The sequence below is a fragment of the Mercenaria mercenaria genome, chromosome 4 (assembly GCF_021730395.1).
Source record: "Mercenaria mercenaria strain notata chromosome 4, MADL_Memer_1, whole genome shotgun sequence".
Taxonomy (NCBI): domain Eukaryota; kingdom Metazoa; phylum Mollusca; class Bivalvia; order Venerida; family Veneridae; genus Mercenaria; species Mercenaria mercenaria.
In genome coordinates this window covers 30,878,485-30,901,569 of record NC_069364.1, presented here as the reverse complement: position 1 = coordinate 30,901,569, position 23,085 = coordinate 30,878,485, and the positions used below count along the sequence as shown (strand labels likewise).

Below are 23,085 nucleotides of genomic sequence, written 5' to 3'. Positions count from 1 at the left end.
ATTGAAGTTGGCGCTTTAAATGTACTTCAGCTTGACGGCAATAACTATGTATTAGCAATCAATAGGAAGAAGTACACTTGAAGGCCCGTCTAAAATATGCTAATTATGCATCAAATGTGCTTCGTCAGGGAAGTATCTTTGAAGCTTCTAATGAAGCACACCTGAAGTCCCAGCTGTAAAAAATATGGAAATTATGCCTCAAATACGCTTCGTTCAGGAAAGCACAACTGAAGTCTCACCCACTAAAGTACATTTAAAGTTCCATCTTAAATAAGTAGCATTATGTGCCTCAAATGTGCTTCATGTAAAGAAGTATCTTTTAAGTATATCAAGAAGCATGGATAAAGTCCCATCTGAAGTACCTTTAAAGCACTATCGAAGAAACTTTAAGCCTCTTGAAGCTGTTACTGAGCATGTACCAGACAAACCCGACTAACAAGCTAAATGTTGACAGACAACAGACAGACAGACATCGAGGGATCACAATTACTCACCTGAGCAATTCAGGTGAGCTAAAAACAGGCTAGGTAAAGCACAAAAGTCTCCCTTGCGAAATGGACCATTGCCAACCATGGTCAACCTATGGTTGTATGACCTTCGTTTATCATGGTTTAACAAAATAACAAATTGCCGACCATGGTTCAACCACGATTAAGATATGGTCTATGAACATGGTTAAATGAGAACCATGGTCAAACTAAACTATGATTAGAACATGGTTAACCATGAATAAACACGGTTCAACCATGATTAAGATATGGTCTATGAACATGGTTAAATGAGAACCATGGTCAAACTATGATTAGGACATGGTCTATGAACATGGTTAACCATGAATAAACATGGTGAGAGTATGGTTAATGAACTTGGTTCAACCATGGTTAATGGACGTGCTATTTGAATATAATTATTAGAACACAGACAACTACTGATCACTGTATATGAGCACTAAATACAAAGGCTTCAGAGCTTTGCAGCAGAAAATGCCTCCAAAATTAGGTTTTCAACCTTTGAAAAAATTTCAATCCATCTTGACCAAAACACATACCGTAATTTTGATACCCACAGATGAACAAGTATTTATAACGCTTAATGCACCTTCACCATTAATAATAAAGGCTGCTTTGAGGATTAAAAATCTACACTTGTAACAATATTAAACAATCAAAAATTTATTCCATAAAACCTTCATTTTACTGATTAGCTTTTTTGCATTTCTTTTGAACAGCTGTCTTCAATGTTATTTCTGTGTCTTTAGTGCCAGGAAACTTTTCTTTTAACACTTTGCTTAAGCAAGCATACAATCTTGGATCAAATTTGGGTTTGGGCTCTGTGTTGGTGTTTGCTCTCCTACCAGTTACACTATGGCTAGTAATGTAGTCAGTGGAAAACAGAGCCAGAAGTTTTTTTACAGCACTCAAAAAGGCTGTCCTCGTGACAAATCATATCCTTCAATTGTTGTTCTGTATAGCCATTATACTCCTCACACGGTTTCTGTGAAGGGCTACTAGGACTTTCTGAATGGCTGGACAGGATTGGTCCTTCAGGCAGATTAGATGCTTTATTGCTGGATTTCGCAGAATCTTGGAACCTTTCGAGTTCCCGAACCCTCTTCTTTAAGCGCCTAACCTGATCTTGAAGTTCGTCAAAATCCCTAAACAGAAGAAAAACTTTAATCAGTACAATGCATGTATACATACTTAATGTACTCATCCCGGGGACACATACAAAATTTTCTCCTGTACAGAAGTATTAATACCTGAGGTAATGAATACTATAATCTGATCTGAACAAAGATACTTTTTCTTGCACACCAGCATTCATAAGACAGATTTGTAATGCAATCTTCCCAAAATAATGCAAAGCAAGAAACGTTTAATAAACATATGCTCCCCTCATCTGCTCATGACCAACCTGCTTATAGAGTTTTAGAGACCTAGGCCCAAGCGTTTAGTGTTTTAACGTTCAATGTCAGTGACCTTGACCTAGTGATCTCAAAAACAATAGGGCCCATCTACTGGTCATGACCAACCTGCCTACCACGTTTAAGGAACCTAGGACCAAGCTTTCCCTGGTTATTGGTGGATCAAAAACGGTTTTACTGTTCAAAATCACTGTGACCTTGACTTTTGACCTTGTGACCTCAAAAACAATAGGGATCATCTACTGGTAATGACCAACCTGTCTACTAAGTTCGAGAGACATTTACATATATAGTCAACACTTACTTATATTGCCTGGAGACTGCAACAGTCACCGGATTTTGTATCTGATTCAGGAAAATCATCCCCCTCCCACCTTTCCTGAAATTTTCATTTTTCACTGACTTACCAATTTTCAAAATTCTCTACCAATTCACTGATCTTGAAAAACAAATTTCCCTGATTTTTCAAGGTAGGTGGCAACCCTGATCATAGAGTATCCCTCAACACCCACCGTTGTTAACCAGAAACCAATTAACTGATCAGTCAATGTGACTTTGACCTGGTGACCTCAGACTTTGACCTGTTGACTTCAACAACTATAGGGTTCATCTAACATCATGACCAACCTGCCTACCAAGTTTGATATGCTTAGACCAAAGCATTCTCCAGTTTTTGACTGGAAACTGTTTTATTGTTCAAGTCACTGTGACCTTGACCTGGCGACCTCAAAAACAATAGGGGTCATCTACATCTACCAGTCATGACAAACACTGTGACCTTGACCTTTGGCCTCAAAAACAATACGGGCCATGACCAACGGCAACCTGCCTACCAAGTTTGAGGAACCTAGGTGCAAGCGTTCTCTAGTTTTTCTTTATCGGAGACCATTTGGTCTAACAATCAACATGTGCAAAGCAATACATACACCTTCTTTGAAGTGTAGCATAAATAACTACCAGTATTATATATATAGTCTGACAAACTTAATTTTGCCATGTATCTAGCTCAGACATTGAACATACAGTACAGACAGGGTAGTACATATCCAGAAGTACACAACAAAACCCTGTATATAAACCTAGATAATACCTTTTTTTAACACTGTCAGTTTCCATGCTGGTAATACTTTCTGGTCTTGGCTTCATGAGATGTCCAGCCTTACTGTCTTCAACAATAGTAACTGAAATATGACAAGTAATAACCCTTATTCAATGAAAATCACCATTAGATGAAAATCACCCCATATTACTACTCTTTTTCTCACTTTTTTGTTTGTTTCAAGCCCCATTTAGGCAACCCCATTTAATATCACCATCATGGGTACAGTAGGGGTAAAATATTACTAAGTCTTACAACATGAAGATGGTTAGTAAACTTAGTATTCCAAAATACTAGGGGCAGTCTAGGACTGTGGATTGCTAGGCATGTGATGATCAGATCTGACCTACGAGTCCATGCTTACAATTCACAAATCAAACCTTGATTCACCTGTTACTTTTATGAATATAAGCCCAACTTAAACTGACAAACATTACAATATTTCAAACTGTAATCTATATCAAACTAGAGTCTAATGGTAATTCAGTAAGCCCATGTACGTGTCTATACCAGTTTTACGTAAGGTAATGTTTACTCTTTTTCTTGTTGATGCATACACAGAATCGACAGAATGAAATGTATATTTTTCAGGCCGTGGTGTATGTGTTTAATCGAAAACTTACTACATTTGTAATTTTAAAAGCAATCTTCAAAACCATTGTGATATAACGATCTGATTCTCTGTGGTTAACAATATTTGTGCTCATTTTTCAAGACAGACTCTTGGATGCCAGAGAACTCGCTACAGCTCTTATACGCACACATGGGTATAACTACCCTTAACAAGAGCTGTCCGAAGACAGTGCGCTCAACTATTCTCAGTGCTGGATAGTTTAATATAAGCTTTCAATGTTAATTTTAAAAGTTGAAAACAGAGAATAATTCCTCAAATACTTGTCAAAACTAAAATCTTTACATACAAAATGTTAAAATTTTCTGAGTTCAAAATGGGGGATAATTCTAGAAAATGCCTTACAGAGTTATGAGCCTTGATGGTATGATACTGTGTATTAACACGGAGACATGTGAAATTTCAACCGAATATCTGCAATAGTATTGGAGATATGAACTCGCACAGAAAATAAAAACTTCTACGTTAAAAAAGGGGCATAAATCAGTCACAAATAAAACTAGAGCTCTGTCACAGGAGTGACGAATACGCTCACACACTGCTTTGCCACTGAATATTTTGCAGTTTTTGCCGGACCTAAATATTTTAACCGCGGGTCAAATCACATTTATGCTGGAGCTTAAATATTTACACCGCGGCTAAATTAATTATCGGCCAATGTCATTCAATATTAAATATTTTATGCTCGGTAGTTTAATACCGGAGCTAAAATAATTTAACCGCAGATTAAATCATATTTATGCCGGGGGTTAAATATTTATGCGGCGGCTAAAATCGTATTTATGCCGGAGCATAAATATTTTTACCACGGCTGAATGAATTAATTTTGGTGGCGATGTCCAACCATATGCAGCTGCCTGAACCGGATTTGGACTTAATTCTTAGTTTTTTTCCACTTGTTCGTTAAATAAATACATAGTAAATTCCTGTCTGTACAATTACACTGTATACAGACAATACGGCACAGTTCATTTTGACAGCACACATGCTTTTCATTCAGTAAAGATGGATCGTGAGGTACATTACTGCCTGGTCCAGCATACTCTACAAAAATCAAGTCTTTTTCGCAATTGGTGTACCAGTGCAGTGGTTTTATTAAAAGGCAGTGGCTAGACTGTAACTCTAGCTCCGACTTAGTTCTGGCTACCATAACTTAACTGACGCTATTTTTATAGTCTGATGGTCGCGTCCATTAAGTTATGGCGTAACCCCATTTGTTTACCTAACCAGCAACATCGGCGCACTGACTCTCGCGAGAAACTGATGACGTCATGCGAAGTTCTTAGCACATGGTTATTTTTGAATTTCAGGAACAAATTTTTTATATCTAATGAATTTAATTGATTTAAAAATGTAATAATTTTTCACAAGGTTCATAAAATTATACCATAGAAGGTTTAAATTCACAGAATTTCCATAAATAATAATTCTTTACGGTTAGATTTATTTTCAAATGAAGAGTACCTCGATCACGTGACAACTGCAATGGTGAGCAAAATATTGCAGGCAGTGGTACCCATTTGAAACTTTTGGGTATAATTTGTTTTCAATTGGTGTTGCTTGGTTCATTTTACGCCAAATCAAAAGAAAAATGGATTAAGAATATATCAAATAAAAAGGTGAGTCTCTGCCATTTGATTTGATAAAATTATAGCTTGACGGACTTCTGGCACGATTTCTGGTTAGGTTTCAATACGCGGTTCGTTTCAGCTCAGAGATCCGTAACAACATATAAACATCTCTGAGCTGAATTATTTTAGCTAGCTCCGACTCTATATATATAGTCTAGAGTTAAAGAACTTGTGTATCCACAGACGAAACACAAGAAAATTTCCTTTGGTTACAAACGTTTATATTTTAAAATATGAAATTTAAAATGAAAACTTACTTGGATTAACAGTCATACTGGAATTAAAGCACATTCATGATAATTACAGTACTCAAGCCAACCTGGTAATTCAACATGTGTAAAATAGCAGCCAGGGCTTTTTTTCCTTCTATAGCAGGGGCCTTTACAGGTGCCTTCCCCTCAGAAAATTTCTTTAGAATTGTGCAGTTTTCCCCAAAATTGGTCTTTACCTCAAGATTTTTATTCTCCTTTTACCAAAACATGTAGAGCAAAGGAGTCTAATATCGACCCTCTTCTATTATCGACCCCCCACCCTTAATTGATACTTAATCACATTTATTACTAGAAATCATGTGATCATGTCATTCACTGTCATTTTTACGTCACAAATTTTCTTCATGCGCCATTTTGAATGTTTACATACAGTGTGACTGCATGAGATAAATTTCAGTGCCAACCACTACATCGTCCGTTAAGGTAGGTATCTTTCTGTTAAATCAAATTTACCGTTTTTATGGATCGAATCAGTTTAATTTTGTATTTAATCCTACTATACACATATAGAACTCATTTCTATCAGCCATTTTTGTAGTCTCTTGCAACTTCTGGAAAGATTATGTGGGGGTCGATAATAGCAGATTGAAAATATGACCTTCTGCTATTATCGACCCCCAATTAATTAAATTTATATAATTTCTTGTTGCTTTGAGAAAAGCACTTAATTCATAACTTTAACATGTCCAAAACATTGTGGAATGATACTTATTTCACTTGGGTATTGATTAAATTTTACTCGGACTTTATCATAGACTCTCAGTGTAAAATCTCAAACTTTTAACTAAAATAAAGGTATTAAATCAATATAACATTTCAATGAAACTTCAAAGTTTTGTTGTTTGTAGCATCATCTGAAGCATGTGCAGTGAAAAATCTTGATTTTATTTTTAAAATAGTGTGATATTTATTTCTAAAGTCACTATTATGTTCATTGTAAATATACTTTGTTATACCAAAGTGGAAACTGGCAGGTACTCTAAAATGCAGCTCTCTGATTGGTCAGTTAGAAACCCTAATGTTCTGTGATGACTCATGATAAAGTTATGAATGCACATTTTAGTTGATCACAAGGATTAAAAATCTCCTAAAATAAAAAGAAAAACAGCGCAGAGTCTCTGAAAGTTCGTCATAGTCTGATGTTTCTATCATTTATGATGATAGTGACAGTTATGACGATTTTGACGATTCCTCTGATGGACAAAATGATGATGGACAGTGCAGACAGCTTAGACCAATGTCAGGGTGTGGTCAGTCTAATGGGAAGCCAAATGAGTGAAAAGGCTGTGACGAATGCCCAGGAAGGTGGCACATTAAATGTACTAAGCAACCAGAACTTCACTTGTTGACTCCAGAGGACTTAAAAAAAGTTAATTTTAAATGTATAAAAATTGAGTGCTAAAATATGTTGTTAAGGCTGTAGATAATAATGGATAATCAACTTTGTTTGAATGTTTGAATTATTTATCTCTTGTGTGTGGCTAATGTTATATTACAAATAACTATTATCTAACAGTTACAATTTGTCAGTCAAAAGACCAAATATGAAACTGTGATAGTATGAAAGACCAAATTTATAAATAAAAAAAAACACACATGAAATAATATTTTCCATGAAATCGTAGTAAAGTTATGCTTTGTTTATATGCTCAGTTGCGTAATTTCAAATTGCAATTATGACAATAAAGGACAAATAAAAATTAACTTAATATTAAGTTAATAATAATATTATGCTTGATTTTCAGTGTTTTCAAATTTAAAAAAAAAAACAACTAGGGGGTCGATAATAGCAGAAGTGGGTCGATAATGGCAGACACATGTCACGAGACAGAATATTAGACCATACCGTATTCTGTAATGTAACAAGTGTTTTTATTGGTTGAAATCGACCAATGATAGTTTGTCTCAAATATATGTGTCACTTTGTCTCCGAAAGTGAAAGTAAGAATATGTACGATAGATTTTGGTCTTAAGGGGTCGATAATTGCCTCCTTTGCTCTAGCCTATTTTCCCCAAAATCAAGGGCCTAGGCCCCTTCCCCTCTGTGAAAAAAGCCCTGGCAGCAAGGGCAGTAACAGAATATTTCTTGGGGATGGGGCGGGGGCGCATTTATCACGTCAAATTTCATACAGAAATACACCTGTAGATCCATTGTACAAACGTGTTTCCAACTTTTTTGACAGATCTATACTTACGATGTATTTCACAGATGACAGCTTCGTAGCTGTTTTTCTTGCCAAACTGCGCCCTAATGATCTCTCCCTCCTTGTAGGCAAACTTGTTCTTTATAGTAGAGCAGCAAAACCTAATAAATGGCTTAGTTAATGAGTAACCTAGCCACAAAAAGTTACAAAACATGTCATATACCAAAATGTTTGGCAGGGTCTGAAGTTTATCGGACTGCCGGCATAAATTGCGAATTTTTGGTGCGGACCGAGAAATCCAAGATGGCGTCCAAGATGGCCGCCATTTTAAGATTTTATAGGTAAATTTAAAGATAAGGATGTAAATAATTTATGAAGAAAAACTATGTAACTTAACTGTATACAAGTATTTAAACTAACAATGTGTAAAATCATGTTTTATTTCTGAGGTCACTTAAGGTCAGTTTAAGGCCGTAGGCAAGGTCAAAAGGTCAAAAATGTCTAAAATTACTATTTTATCTGCAATCGTTTTACATTCTCTCCAAATTCTATGACATAACTGGTAATTTTTCATATTAGAACAAGTTTGTGTGCATGACAATTTCATTTACAATATTTTAGAGGTGTACATTTGCCTAACATGGTTACCATGGTGAAACAAAATTGGTTCTAATATATCTGTTATTAAGATCTAGTTGGTGCAATCACATACAAATGTGAAAAAACAACACATTTTACAAACTCCTTTTTAATTGTTTGTAGTGAAAGATTCTTTTAAATGTTACATTGTTGAAAGTGATTGAGGTCATTCAAGGATAGTTGGTCAAAATAGCAAAAAGGACACATAAAAACACTTTTTAATATACCATTGTCACAGGGTGAGATAAATGTGCAGTCAGTCCGGGGCTCGAACCCGGGACCCCCCGCTTACAGGGCGAGAGCTCTACCGACCGAGCTAACCGGCTGTCTGAAACATCTTCTCCCCTAACGTGACCAAGTTCGTACCGTGATATACACACACCCCCACCAAAAAAAAAAATGGAAATTCGACCTCGAATTCCGGAGGTATATAATATTGCAAGCGTCGTAAGACTGACCAAGCAAGCATGCCACGGTCCAATGTTGGACGCCATTATGTCACAGGGTGAGATAAAAATGCAGTCAGTCCGGGGCTCGAACCCGGGAACCCCCGCTTACAGGTCGAGTGCTCTACCAACCGAGCTAACTGGCTGCCGGAAACATCTTCTCCCCTAACGTGACAAAGTTCGTACCGTGACACCATACACACGTTTTCATTCTTTTTCAAATGGTACAGATTTTCATTTCAGAATAGACCTAAGTGTTTTACAATTTCATTTGCAATCTTAATTAAGATATATTTGCAGTATACTCAAATGTTTAAAATATGTTATATTTTAGGTTTATCAAGATAATTTTTAAGGTCATACATATTAAGAATAAAATGTCAAAATAACCATTATCATTTATATCATTTTTATCTATTAAATTGTTTCGTTTCCAAAAAGACATCAATCAAACCGAGCCTGCAACATTTTCGTTTTTGTCGTGTTGAGTGACCTGTGAAGTTTCCACTTTTCTCTATTCTATTATATTCATATTTATTTCCTAGAGTTTTGACATTTTCACTGGTTGTTGTGATGTTTTATGAAGCCTAAAGTTAAATTTGCATTTGAAGCTATTCTAATGATAAGTCAATGTTTTCTAACAACTATTTGACATGACTGTGGCTTTACAAGTTTGAACACTTGTTTAAATATATTAGTTTCTACCAGAAGGCAAGAGTACATAACTCTGTCAAGTAATTTGGCTGAATTATGGCTCCTTTTGGATTTAAAAATTGGTTCAGATTTCGTACAAGTCCATGTTTTGTAAAAACTATTTGAAATGTGGCTTTGTAACTTTGTTTATTATAACAGTACCTACCAGTAAGCAAGAGTACATAACTCTGTCAAGTATTTTGGCTGAATTATGGCTCGTTTTGATCTTTGAAATTGGTTCAGATTACGTACAAGTCCATGTTTTGCATCATCTATTTGACATGTGGCTTTGTAACTTTGAACACTTCTTTATTATATTAGTCTGAATACTGCTTAAGCCGGTGCTAGGGGGCGTGGGCAGTGTTGCATTTTCCATTACTGTTCATGAACAGACTCAATCAAACCGAGTCTGCAATTTTCACTGTTTGCTTTGTTTTCGGTGCTTTCGAGGGATTTACTTTTCAGATTATATCTATCTGTAGGCAAGAGTACTTAACTCTATTACATTTTGACTGAATTATTCCCCTTTTTGGACTTGAATATTGGTTCGGTTTTCGTACATCGTACATGTTTCGTCAAAACTATTTGTATTTGACATGTGGTTTTGAAACTTTGAACACTTGCTTTTCATCATGATTTCCATCTTTAGGCAATAGTTCAACTATTTCGGCTGAATTATGACCCTTTATTGACTTGGAAATCAGTTAAATTTTTCATACCGGTCCATATTTTGTCAAACATGTTTGTCAAATGGCTTTGACCACTTGTTTCCCATCATAGCTACAAATGTAGGCAAGACTACATAGCTAGGACAAGTACTGTAGCTCAGTTATGGCCCTTCTTTGACACAGAAATTAGTTAACTTTTGCAAACCATTCCATATTTTGTCTAAACTTTTTAATATATAGCTTTGGTGGATTCATGTACAAGGTTTTGAAAAGAACAAATGTTACAAACTTATTTCTATTGTATGAAGTAAGAGAATCTATTGAGTAGGAATGCCACAGGCCACTCGAGAAATTGTAGGCATACGCCTTTAGAAGAAGTTTTAGTGGTTTACCTTTTGAAATACTAAACTTAGGTCTAGCAAGATCAAGTTAGTTTGTTTATAAATGGTAATGTTTCTAATCATTTCATCTGTTAAATTAAATACGATCAGCTGAGTCAGACAATACTTTGTCATGAAAGCCATGTTGGAGGTCATGAAGAATGTTGTGTTACGTAAGGTGAGCGAAAGCTTAACCAAAACATAGACATAAGCCAATAGTCTGCTAAGTTACTTGGGTCTCCCTCTTTGAGCAGTGGGACTAATCCGCTAGGCTAATAACCACAGGAGAGAGGTTTGGACAATTATTACCAGAACATCAACAATTTCTACCCAAAGCGCTTAAGAACAACTGGGTGAATACAGTCTTATTCTGAAGCTTTTTCTTAATTTAAGGTTAGCTAGCACTTTTAGACCATGCAATACTCCCAATTAGGATTTAAGAAATATTGAGATACTGGCAATGTTACAATAGAAAAATATAGACCCTCTGTTTTTGAAAACCTTTTCTTGTTTGAAAATTTATGGTGATTTGTTGGCCAATACAAATTGAAACTTGGTATCTAATAAATTTGCTTTATTATTTGATTTCATGTATCCTGAAACTGCAAATTTAAGTTGGATGTAAATAACTACCAGAGTTTAACTATAAATAGAACAAGTGGCAATTTGAAGGTGAAAAGCCATTAGCAGTGTCAATTTCCAGTGACTTGCAAAATATTTTATGCTGGTGACATCTGTTACCACAAAAGATCTGCCTTTGTACAACCATTTTACGTTTGTAGATGTTGAAGCCGACGGAAATTGATAGATATCACAAGAGCACCGCCTTGCAGGTGCTGACGTTCATCTGATTTTTTTTGTATAATAGAAAAATTGTCCTACCCATGATTTTCTAAGTCCAAAAAGGGCCATAATTCTTGCAAAAAGCAGGATGGAGTTACGTTTCTTGATGTACATAGTCAACTTATGACAATGAACAACTGTTGCAAGTTTCAAAGCAATAGCTTGAATAGTTTAGGAGAAAAGCTGACTTAAACATATTACTCAACCTAGAAAACTGATTTTCTAAGTCCAAAGGGGGCAATAATTCTTGAAAAAAACAGGATGGAGTTATGTTTCTTGATGTACAGGGTCAGCTTATGATGGTGAACAAGTGTTGCAAGTTTCAAAGCAATAGCTTTGATAGTTTAAGAGAAAAGGTTGACCTAAACATAAAACTTAACCAAGAAATCTGATATTTTCTAAGTCCAAAATTGGCCATAAATCTTGCAAAATGCAGGATGGAGTTATGTTTCTTGATGTACAGAGTCAGCTTATGATGGTGAACAAGTGTTGCAAGTTTCAAAGCAATAGCTTGGATAGTTTAGGAGAAAAGCTGACCTAAACATAAAACTTAACCAAGAAAACTGATATTTTCTAAGTACAAAAGGGGCCATAAATCTTGCAAAAAGCAGGATGGAGTTATGTTTCTTGCTGTACAGGGTCAGCTTATGATGGTGAACACGTATTCCAAGTTTCAAAGCAATAGCTTTGATAGTTTAGGAGAAAAGCTAACCTAAACATAAAACTTAACCAGGCAACGCCGACGCCGATCAAGTGATGACAATAACTCATCATTTTTTTCACAAAATCAGATAAGCTAAAAAAGATTTGAAGATAATGTTTATGCTGAGATGAAATATCAACTAACAGTACAAAGAAATACTTCCTTTGGATTGGAAAATGTCTTTTATAATATGTGGTTAAAAATGCTAAAGGAAGTGATATCTGCAATATTTTGTAATATATCATTATGGCCAGAACGCTCACCGCAAATCATATATTAAATTCGTGATCTTGACGTCTACAATAATTGTCTTCTACACAGACAAACAAGCAAAATATGTATCATTATATATGTTTAAACAAATATACAATCTTTAATATGAAAATTCGCGGAATTTAAAATATTGAAAATGTGTATAGGGTTTAGATGATTTTAGGCTATTTTCACCCTTTGACTTTGAATATGACCTTGAAAATGGCCGTGACCGGTTTCCACTAACTAGATCTAAACTAGTGGCTATATTGAAACGCATTTGGTTTCACCATGGTAACTGTATATGGTAACAAAATTTTTCTCCCTAAAATAATGCAAATGAATTGCCATACACACAAGCCTAGTCTGACATATGAAAAATAAACTGTAATAATATTCTCGGAATGAAGAAAAGTTGCAGCTGAAACGGTGATTTTAGACCTATTTGACCTTGTGAATGACCTTGTATGCCATTAGGTCATATGTGTTTTCTTCATTGATATTTAATAGCCTTATTTTTGACGCGACCTAAAAGGACAGTAATAGCGGCCATTTTAAAACACTGCAATGACATTGACCATGGACCAGAATATTCTGTATGTTAAAAACTGTCTTTCAGAAAAAAACAGGTTTTCTGTTACATGCCTTTTCTTCATAAGTATATCTAAATCTGCCTAATAGATATAAAACTCCGGCTATAGTGAAGAACATAATTTTGGTGTTACTATAGTTACCAGATCTATCCTCTCAATTTGTAAGTGAAAAAGTAATTTTGGTCTATTTTGACCTTGACCTTGACCTTGAAATGACATTGACCAGTACCAAAATTATATCACTTCTTCTTACTACACACAACAGAAGTAAATTTTTAACATTTGCTCTTTTCAAAAACTTGCACATGAATCCACCAAATAGATCTGAAATAACGGCTATATTGAAACGTATTTAGTTTCAACTATGGTAACCATAGTAACCAAAATGTACTCCTGTAAAATATTGCAAATGAAACTGCAGTACACACAGATCTACTCTGATATGAGAAATGACATATTACGTAATTCAGTTTGGAGAAAATAAAAATGATTGTAGCTAAAACAGTGATTTTACACCGATTTTGACCTTTTGACCTTAAGTATGACCTTGACCTGACCTTGAGTGACCTCGAGAATATAACAATTATTTAACACTTTCTTAGTTTAGATACTTGTATGTGGTTAAGTCACTTGTGTTTTCTTTATAAATATTTACTAGCCTTATTTTCAAATCTACGTATAAAGACTAAAATGGCGGCCATCTTGGACGCCATCTTGGATTTCTCGGTCCGCACCAAAAATTTGCAATTTATGCCGGCAGTCCAATAAACTTCAGACCCTCCCAAACATTTTGGTATATGACATATTTTGTAACTTTTGGTGGCCAGGTTGAATGCTAAAACTGGGGGTTTGCTGCTCTACTATTACTGGTCTGACGATGTGCTTTATGTCGATGACGGACATAAAGCGATCCTCCCACTGGATTAAGAAATACGTTAAATCGTCTGCAATTTCTGCCGCGTTTAAAATCAGCCGTTTCCGGAACAGCCGCTTACATCATAGAAATTATGATTCGCGGTCTTTCTAAATAGCCGAGACGAGATGTTATTGATGTTCACTGGTTAATGCTTTCAAAAATATATTTTTCAGTATAATAATATGCACACCAGAAGCAGCGATATATTTCAGCAATGCACGAATTTCGTTTTTGTGAGGATGTGAGCGACCAAAGCTATCCGGAAGTCAACATCGGCATGCCTTTCAACTAAGCTTTAACACCAATTTACGTTGACTGTAAGTGTCTATGTGACAGTTTTGGTGTTCAGCTAGCAATTTGGTAAGAAAATTGTATTATTGCTACGCCATTTCCCCTTAAAACGATCTAGCATTAATAACATTTCATGACAAGTGCACTGATTTTCGGATAGGAAAAAACATCCAGGAAAAGTGCTCGGCGAAAAACTATTCAACCAGTCGAAAATTTACATGAGAATTTAACGGCCGAACGGCTCTTGTAAGTGCTAATTTGTGAAATAGCATAGTTATCAAACAAAAATCAAAGTCGTAAAGTGAGGATCTGGAAATAAACAAACTGCTTTGAGGAGGAAAATATGTAGCCTCGATCAGGATTCTAACCTGGGACCCTTGGCTTACTGTGTCAACTCAATCAATTACCATGGCTACCCGACAAGAGAACTACTACATTCCTCCCCACTTTTAAGTGACATTTCCAATTTGTAATTTATTGGAAAATGTGGAAACAAATCCTGGTTCGCCTCGAATACCCCAGCCAGTGCTTCACCCAGTTGAGCTCCAAGGGGTACTTCAATTTAAGGCATCGCCACAGTCACAACTCGGTATCAGTTCATATTTTCAGGCCGAGTATTTTTCTCTTGAAAATTGCACTAAAGCCTTAACAGCTGGTCAAATTATCATCAACATAAGAAGCATATGATGATTTATAGTACATATGCCGCTTGTAAAATATTTGAGTCTTGTTTAGACCGAAAATTTACCCCAAAATATTGAAATTTTATGTGCAGTAGAACTCCAATATAAAAAATATTACAAAGACAAAATTTAGTTAATTTCATAGTACAATATGTATACTGCAAACTCCTACGGATTTTTGTCAAAATTGTTCCTGGTTATTGCATTAGACACAAAAAGACAACCCCATGTAAATTTAATTTAAAATGTTGTTTGTACATGCATTACTGACCACAGGTAGCCAGGTAAACCTATACATAATCCTATAATATCACCTGTTTATATACATGTAAATTATGTGTGAACAGATAACACAAATTGGATAAATTGATGGTGTTGGGATTTTTGTGTATAATTCAGTAATCAGGTAAAATTTCAAAATAATTTCTGAAGACTTTATTCTTCACGGTCTGCTTTACAATTGGCTGTAATTATCTTTGAAATGTATTGAATATATATTGAGTTTGACTGCAGATAAAATTGCAAAATTTTGTCATAAAAATATCGAATAAAGGCATAATACAGGTAGTGAAATGCACATCCTTCTACTTGCATATGTTCACATAGATATTTAAAACATAATTATGACAAATTTATTGACTTTATAGTTACCACTTAGTCATCTTTTATTTTTATGAAAATTTGCATGTAAAATTTTGAGTCAAATGGCTGCCACTGTAGGCGATGCCTTAAAACTGGCCACCAATGAAACCATTTTGAGGAGAAAAATGTGTAGCTTCAGCTTCAGACCCCCCTTTGCTTACCATGTCAATACTGTACCAACTGAGCTACTGGGGCCACCTGATACATAACTATTACAAAATTGGGAGATATATTTCTTACTTGTTATTAGTTCAAACAAAGACCTAAATATACACAGATGCACCACTTAGGCGAAGTCGCGGTAGAGCTCACGGCGGAAACAAGATCTTGTTTCCCGAAAAACGTTATCACGGGTGATACGAACAATATGCAAAACTCGATTTCTTGTCCAATAAACATCGTGAATGCAATTCTTATTCCATTGTATGATAAAATATGTCTTCTTTTCAAAAAATGCACACTGGGCCAAATTATGACAGTGTTTAATGAAATATTAAATCCTACCTTATATGACTGTTTATGACTGACCCCTTTTGCTATGTCCGCTGAATCTAATTAGATCTGGAGGTAAATCCAACATAAGCATTCTTAAAAATGTAAATGCGATAGGGTATTGCATATTTTATGAGAATTAATCCATTTTTTCACTTTTTGAAATAAATATGTTGTTATCAATGATAAACCGGATTCATAGCAGAGGAAAATGAAATGGCGCTGTATCAGGTATTTCAAATTTCGCGTAGTTCTCGCGAGCGAAAGATTAAAACGAGACTCTTGTTAATGTTATTGGACCGGCCTGTTTCATATCTGTGTATATTTAGGTCGACAGGATGTCAGTTCAGTGTACAGAAGAGTAGTACTTTCCTTAAAAATTTATTGTCAAAATTACAAGAAAGCTTCAAACTTGACCACTGTTTTTTAGCTCACCTGAGCAATGCTCAGGTGAGTTTTTCTGATCGCTCGATGTCCGGCGTCTGTCGTCCGTCGTCTGTCGTCTGTCGTCCGTCGTCTGTCAACATTTAGCTTGTGTATGCAATAGAGGCTGTATTTTTCAATTAATCTTCATGAATATTGGTCAGAATGATAACCTTGATGAAATCTAGGCCGAGTTCGAAAATGGGTCATCTCGGGTCAAAAACTAGGTCACTAGGTCAAATCAAAGAAAAACCTTGTGTATGCGATAGAGGCTGTATTTTTCATTTAATCTTCATGAATATTGGTCAGAATGATAACTTTGATGAAATCTAGGCCGAGTTCGAAAATGGGTCATCTCGGGTCAAAAACTAGGTCACTAGGTCAAATCAAAGAAAACCTTGTGTATGCGATAGAGGCGGTATTTTTCAATTAATCTTCATGAATATTGGTCAGAATGATAACCTTGATGAAATCTAAGCCGAGTTCGAAAATGGGTCATCTCGGATCAAAAACTAGGTCACTAGGTCAAATCAAAGAAAAACCTTGTGTATGCGATAGAGGCTGTATTTTTCAATTCTTCTTCATGAATATTGGTCAGAATGATAACCTTGATGAAATCTAGGCCGAGTTCTAAAATGGGACATCTGGGGTCAAAAACTAGGTCACTAGGTCAAATCAAAGAAAAACCTTGTGTATGCGATAGAGGCTGTATTTTTCAATTCATCTTCATGAATTTTGGTCAGAATGATTGCCTTGATGAAATCTAGGCCGAGTTCGTAAATGGGTCATCTCGGGTCAAAAACTAGGTCACTAGGTCAAATCAAAGAAAAACCTTGTGTATGCGATAGAGGCGGTATTTTTCAATTGATCTTCATGAATTTTGGTCAGAATGATTGCCTTGATGAAATCTAGGCCAAGTTCGAAAATGGGTCATCTCGGGTCAAAAACTAGGTCACTAGGTTAAATCAAAGAAAAACCTTGTGTATGTGATAGAGGCGGTATTTTTCAATTGATCTTCATGAATTTTGGTCAGAATGATAACCTTGAAGAAATCTAGGCCGAGTTCGAAAATGGGTCATCTGGGGTCAAAAACTAGGTCACTAGGTCATATCACGTAAAAACCTTGTGTATGCAATAGAGGCGGTACTTTTCAATTGATCTTCATGAATTTTGGTCAGAATGATTACCTTGATGAAAGTTAGACCAAGTTCGAAAATGGGTCATCTCGGGTCAAAAACTAGGTCACTAGGTCAAATCAAAGAAAAACCTTGTGTATGCAACAGAGGCGGTATTTTTCAACTGATCTTCATGAAATTTAGCCAGAATGATTACCTTGATAAAATCTAGGCCGAGTTCGAAAATGGGTCATCTCGGATCAAAAACTAGGTCACTAGGTCAAATCGAAGAAAAACATTGTGTATGCAATAGAGGATGTATTTTTCAATTGATCTTCATGAAATTTGGTCAGAGTGATTGCCTTGATGAAATCTAGGTCGATTTTGAATATGGGTTATCTCAGGTCAAAAATTAGGTCACTAGGTCAAATTAAAGAAAAATCTTGTGTATGCGATAGAGACTGTTTTTTTCAATTGATTTTTATGAAATTTGGTCAGGTTGATTGCCTTAATAAAATCTAGGTCGAATTTGAATATGGGTCATCTGAGGTCAAAAACTAGGTCACTTGGTCAAATCAAAGAAAAAACATCTGTATGTGATAGAGGCTGTATTTTTCAGTTGATCTTCATGAATTTTGGTCAGAATGATTGCCTTGATAAAATCTAGGTCGAGTTTGAACATGGGTCATCTAGGATCAAAAACTAGGTCATATCTAAGAAAATGCTTGTTTTATCGCAAGAGACCAATTTTTTGGTCCAATCTTAATGAAAATTGGTCAGAATATTTGTTTCCATGAAATCACTAGGTCAAACATGTTTTACACTGTTATGGAGTGTTTCTTAGGTGAGCGACCTAGGGCCATCTTGGCCCTCTTGTTTTATTTATATATGAACATGTCACTACAATACACAGGTAAGTCCTGTATAAACACAACTGGACTTATAATAGGGCCAGAGTTAATGCTCTTGATTTTATAAAATTTGCTCTATTTTGCCTTGTTTACAGTCTAGAGGTTGCATTTTTTGAGTGAATCTTTATGAAACTTGGTCAGAATGTTTGCCTTGATGAAATCTCAAGTGCAGTTAAAAACTAGGTCACAGGGGCAAATCATAGCAAATCTTTGTTTACGCTCTAGAGGTTGCATTTTTTACTCCAATCTTTATGAAACATGGTCAGAATGTTTGTGGTTGCTATGGTAATGGAAATAGTCAAAATATGGCTCTAACAAATGGGTCCTTTGATAACTCAAGAAGATTAAGGGCTACCTGGTTAATGAAAATTAGTATGTGAATTGATGGCAATATGGAGATTATGCACAGTGACTTGTTTAAAATTCTTTTCTCCATGTGTAAATGTAAAATGAAGTGAATGTTTGTATTTCAGCAGTTATGCCCGCCAATGTGCAGATAAAAGGCAAAGCTTCAAAGTTTGACTGTCTCATCTGTAGCAGGAATCTGTCTTCAAGGAAGCGACTTGAGACACATATGCAGGCAAATCATAACAGAAGTAAGTCTAATTCGGTTGTAATTACTGAAAATGAACTGAAATCCACTTGAAATACCGAAATCTGCCTGTTTTACCACTAAAAACTTAGGAAAATGTGTAAAATAAATGCTTTTTGTTATTGGTTTACCTGAGCTGTCTATCTTTTGTCCACACTTAACCTTGTGCAAGCTATAGACTGCATTTGTCATTGAATCTTCGTGTAACTTGGTCAGACGAAATCTAAGCCAAGTTCAAATATGGATCATCTGTGATCAAAAACTAGGTCACCAGGTGAAATCTTAGAGAAATATTGTGTATTCAATAAAGGCTATATTTTACATTGGATTTTTTATGAAATTTAGTCAGAATGATTGTCTTGATGAAATCTAGTTGGAGTTTTAATATGCATCATCTGAGGTAAAAAGACTGCTTACTAGTTCAACAGATCAAATGATAAAAAAAAACCTTGTGTATGCAATAGAGCTTGCATTTTTTATTTGATCTTCATGAAACTTTATTAGAATATTTGTCTAGATGAAATTTAGGTTGCAGTAAGGCTCTATTGGGAGGAGAGTACAAACACAGAGAACTGAAATGCCTTTTCAAGAAATATAATTCTACATGTAGTTGTCTCCCTTTCTTGTGTTAATCTGGTTAGTGACAATATCGCGACAAGCACATGCTTTAGGGAGCATCATTTGGTTTTACTGATCGTCTAATCCTAATCTGTTTCAGGTTCAGTAGAGTCTAGCTACAAATGCAAACACTTTTTGAACAGGATGCTTAAGTGTAGAAGCAAGTGGACAACAGCAAAAATAATGGTGTCTTGTAAAGTTGCAGGAAGACTCTTACCAGTCTCACCAGATGAATGCTGTGAAGGTCTTCTGCAGTCAACAAACTCAACTTCTGCATTGAATTTAAAAAAGTGTTTTCATGTTGAAATTAATGGACAAAAGTACTCCAGTCAGGCATATCAGCGAATGAAAAAAAGAACTTGTTATTTTGTGGTTTGTCATTCAGGTGAAGTAGTTTCAGTCAAGTTTTTTTTTGTTAACAAAGAAAAGAAAGTGTTTGCTGTTGTGAAAGTATATAAAATACCTGATGACTGTTACATCCTTAGATCTAGTGGCAGACATATATTTAAAGTTGTATCAACTGAATGTCTGAAAACAATTCATGTGTCTGAGATCATGGATAAACTTTTCTATATAGCTATTGACAATGCTGTATATGTTGTATGTATGCCAAACATTCTAGCCAGAAGTGTGTTTAAGTAAGGTACAAACAGTCCACACGAATGCCCCCCTGTCCAGTGGTTAGACCAATAAAATACTTTTCATTAAAAAAGAGTACTCTAGCAAATTAGTATTGATTAGTGTATTTCAGAAAATAACCGGACAATATATATGGTTATAATTAGTCCCCTACCGTGAAACCGGAAGAAACTATAGGTTTACCCTCCGTCTGTCCATCTGTCCGTCGGCGAAAAAGAAGTGGATTATGCGATTACTCAAAAAAGTACATAAGCTAGGTTCATGAAACTTGGTGTGTAGTTACAGGACGATATGTAGATTATGCACATCATTTTATTTTTTCAGTCGGACTAAAATTATTGGTTGCTATGATAACAGAAATTCCGTCTGTCCTTCAGCGAAAGAAAGTGGATTACACGATTACTCATAAAAAAGGGTCCTAGCAGTATCTATGACAGCACAGGCCCAAATCAGCCTTTGGGGCACAAGATATATATGTACAGTTCATGAGATAAAATTTTAACGCTTTTGTATGCTAAACATTTATATGATCATGCTTAAATCTGCACATACAGTTATTACAATAAAAATTATCTCAAAGCAGGTGGATGTTTAGAAATTTTGTTCAGTATAAATTTTATGAAAAGTTCATGCCAGATATTTTTTCTGCTTGTTTTAAGTGCGTAAAAAATCTTTGTTTCTGACCATGGTCTGTATCCTTTCCAACCATGGTTTACATACATAATGTCTGTGTCAGTTTGTTTTTAACCATGGTTGTAATTTTTAACCATGGTAACAAAGTTGACCATGGTCAGTCATATCTCAACCATGGTCTACATCAGTTGACCATGGTGGCCTTTTTTTCAACCATTGTTTGACCATAGTCAACCATGTCAAAATTTCTGGTCCAACCATGGTCAAACATGGAATGGCTATGTTGAACCATGGTTGAACATGGTCACATTTCGCAGGGGGTTGTCACTCATTGTCTGCCTTAACGCGTGTTAGTAAGTTTTTCGGTTAAGTTTTTTAAAATCAACATATCTCCAGGTTAAGTTTTTCAAACAGACCTTGGTCAAAGTTTGAAGTGGTTTTAGGCGCTTGACTGTCAATCAAGAGGTCGTGCCAACCTCTACGGCGATTACTTCCCCTTGCATTACAGTAACTAATGAACGCCAGGGAAGGTAATTTCTGCGAATAGCTTGGAGGTCGTGAGGTTGTATCACGCCTTTGGTGCTTGAAATTTAAAATTAATAGAACATGCTTAAAGACTTGTGTAAATAAAAGATCAGAGCAGAAAATAAAATATGAAAACTGTGACTGACTTGACAGTTATTGTAGTTTGGACTCCATGAACTAGACGCACCAAGAGTCAAACCTTAAGGTCTGTGTCCACCTTTGCTCTGGTCCTCACAGAAATTTTTTTGATCTATTTTATGTATGCTTTCCGTTGCCAGTGCCTGGTACCTCCTATAAATGGTTATGTACAGTCCTTGCCAGTAGACTTGTCCCCCATGGTACCTATGTACTTAACTAACTCATTTCCAGTTTAAATACATTTTTTTGTATTCTTATACTAATCTGCAGAAAATACATGGTCAACTTCTTCTATGGCATCTAGTCTCTCTCATTATAAATTTTGAACAACTATTGAAAGAAACAGACAAGTTCACCCCTAGATGAAAACCGCTTCATTAGGCCAACTCCATGCTACCGGTGCAAGGGTTAAAATGGTACAAGTATGGTAAGCTGTACCCCGCCACTACTGATATCTTGTGGATATGTGTGTGACATCAGAATTGTCAGACTTGGTATTGGAAATAAACAACCTGTTTTCTAGCAAAAACTGAGAAACGGACTATTACACTTTACCAAAGTGAGGCTGAAATTGTCAGATGTCAACCCTAATGGACAAAGCTGACTTTCATTTACATGGAATTATTCTATTCTTGTGTAATTTACATATATGTGTTTTGAGTATTACGTAAATGGTATTTTTTTCAATGATATAACAAAATTAAGGAGGGTATAGGATAGTGTCAAAAAGCACGAGCTAGAATATGCAGATACTATTTTTAGTGCAAAAAGAATCCAGTTGAAATCAACTGTAAAATTTACATTATGTGGCACTGGGGCTTTAAGATTAGCATGACAAAATATCTATACAACTTTGTTTATTACAAATATACAAAGTTTAGCACTTTCATAGTATAAAAAACCACTGCACATAAAATGAAGGAATCAGTTTAAAAATAGAAAGTCACAGAAGTACATTTTAAGTTCCTTAGATGCAGGTATTTTTCAAAGTTAAGAAAGTATATTTGAAGTTCCACTTGAATCCTCAGTTGTTTGTTAAAGATTCTAAAGTATCATTGAAGTCCCCTAGTACTTCCTTGAAGTCCCATGCACAAAAGTGGAGCACAATTAAGGCCCCAGAGACTTCAGGGGAAGTATGAGGCAGAAGTACAATTGAAGTCTCCGGGACTGAATGCGAAGCAGGTCTGTGTGATTGGAAGTACCTTTAAAGTACATCAGAAGTGTATTTGAAGCAGAGGGCTTACTTGAAGCTCCTACTATTTTTGTGGCTGGGAATTTACTTTAGATTGTGTCGAGTAACAGACTGTCGACAGTAAACCAAATTACTTTTATTAAGGAAATCGAATAGGTCCCACTGGAAACATGGAGAAAATGAACTTGAAAAAAATCTAATTATTCTGCCAGAAAATTCAATTAAGACTTTCCCAGAGACCAAAAAATAAGGTATGACCATGTTTTCTTTCAGTAGTCTTTAAAGACAAAAGGCATTCACATTTTATTGTTTTGTTTTTCATGATAAAAACTGGAGAAAAAATAAATTCTTGTTTTC

The 23,085-nt window shown here is 35.5% G+C and overlaps 2 protein-coding genes and 1 long non-coding RNA gene across 3 annotated transcripts in view; 2 read left to right on the top strand and 1 right to left on the bottom strand.

The window, feature by feature from the left end:
* Nucleotides 1-23,085, top strand: part of LOC123551381 (diacylglycerol kinase zeta-like) — a 183,638-nt gene that overhangs the window by 7,397 nt on the left and 153,156 nt on the right. The window lies entirely within an intron of this gene.
* LOC123563786 (uncharacterized) lies at nucleotides 1,157-6,797 on the bottom strand. Its single transcript, XR_008370542.1, has 3 exons — nucleotides 6,011-6,797; nucleotides 3,015-3,105; nucleotides 1,157-1,654 (listed from the first exon to the last, which is right to left on the bottom strand). It is a non-coding gene; the product is annotated as an uncharacterized LOC123563786 (long non-coding RNA).
* Nucleotides 18,620-21,536, top strand: LOC123557831 (uncharacterized). Its single transcript, XM_053540866.1, has 2 exons — nucleotides 18,620-18,987; nucleotides 19,702-21,536. The coding sequence occupies exons 1-2, from the start codon at nucleotides 18,870-18,872 to the stop codon at nucleotides 20,241-20,243; spliced, it is 660 nt and encodes a 219-aa protein (XP_053396841.1). The 5' UTR covers nucleotides 18,620-18,869; the 3' UTR covers nucleotides 20,244-21,536.

Excerpts from the sequence above, each read along its gene's own strand:
- LOC123557831 (XM_053540866.1), top strand. The coding sequence starts at position 18,870 with ATGCCCGCCAATGTGCAGATAAAAGGCAAAGCTTCAAAGTTTGACTGT. Across the intron at positions 18,988-19,701 it reads GCAGGCAAATCATAACAGAA|GTTCAGTAGAGTCTAGCTAC; the intron begins GTAAGTCTAATT and ends AATCTGTTTCAG.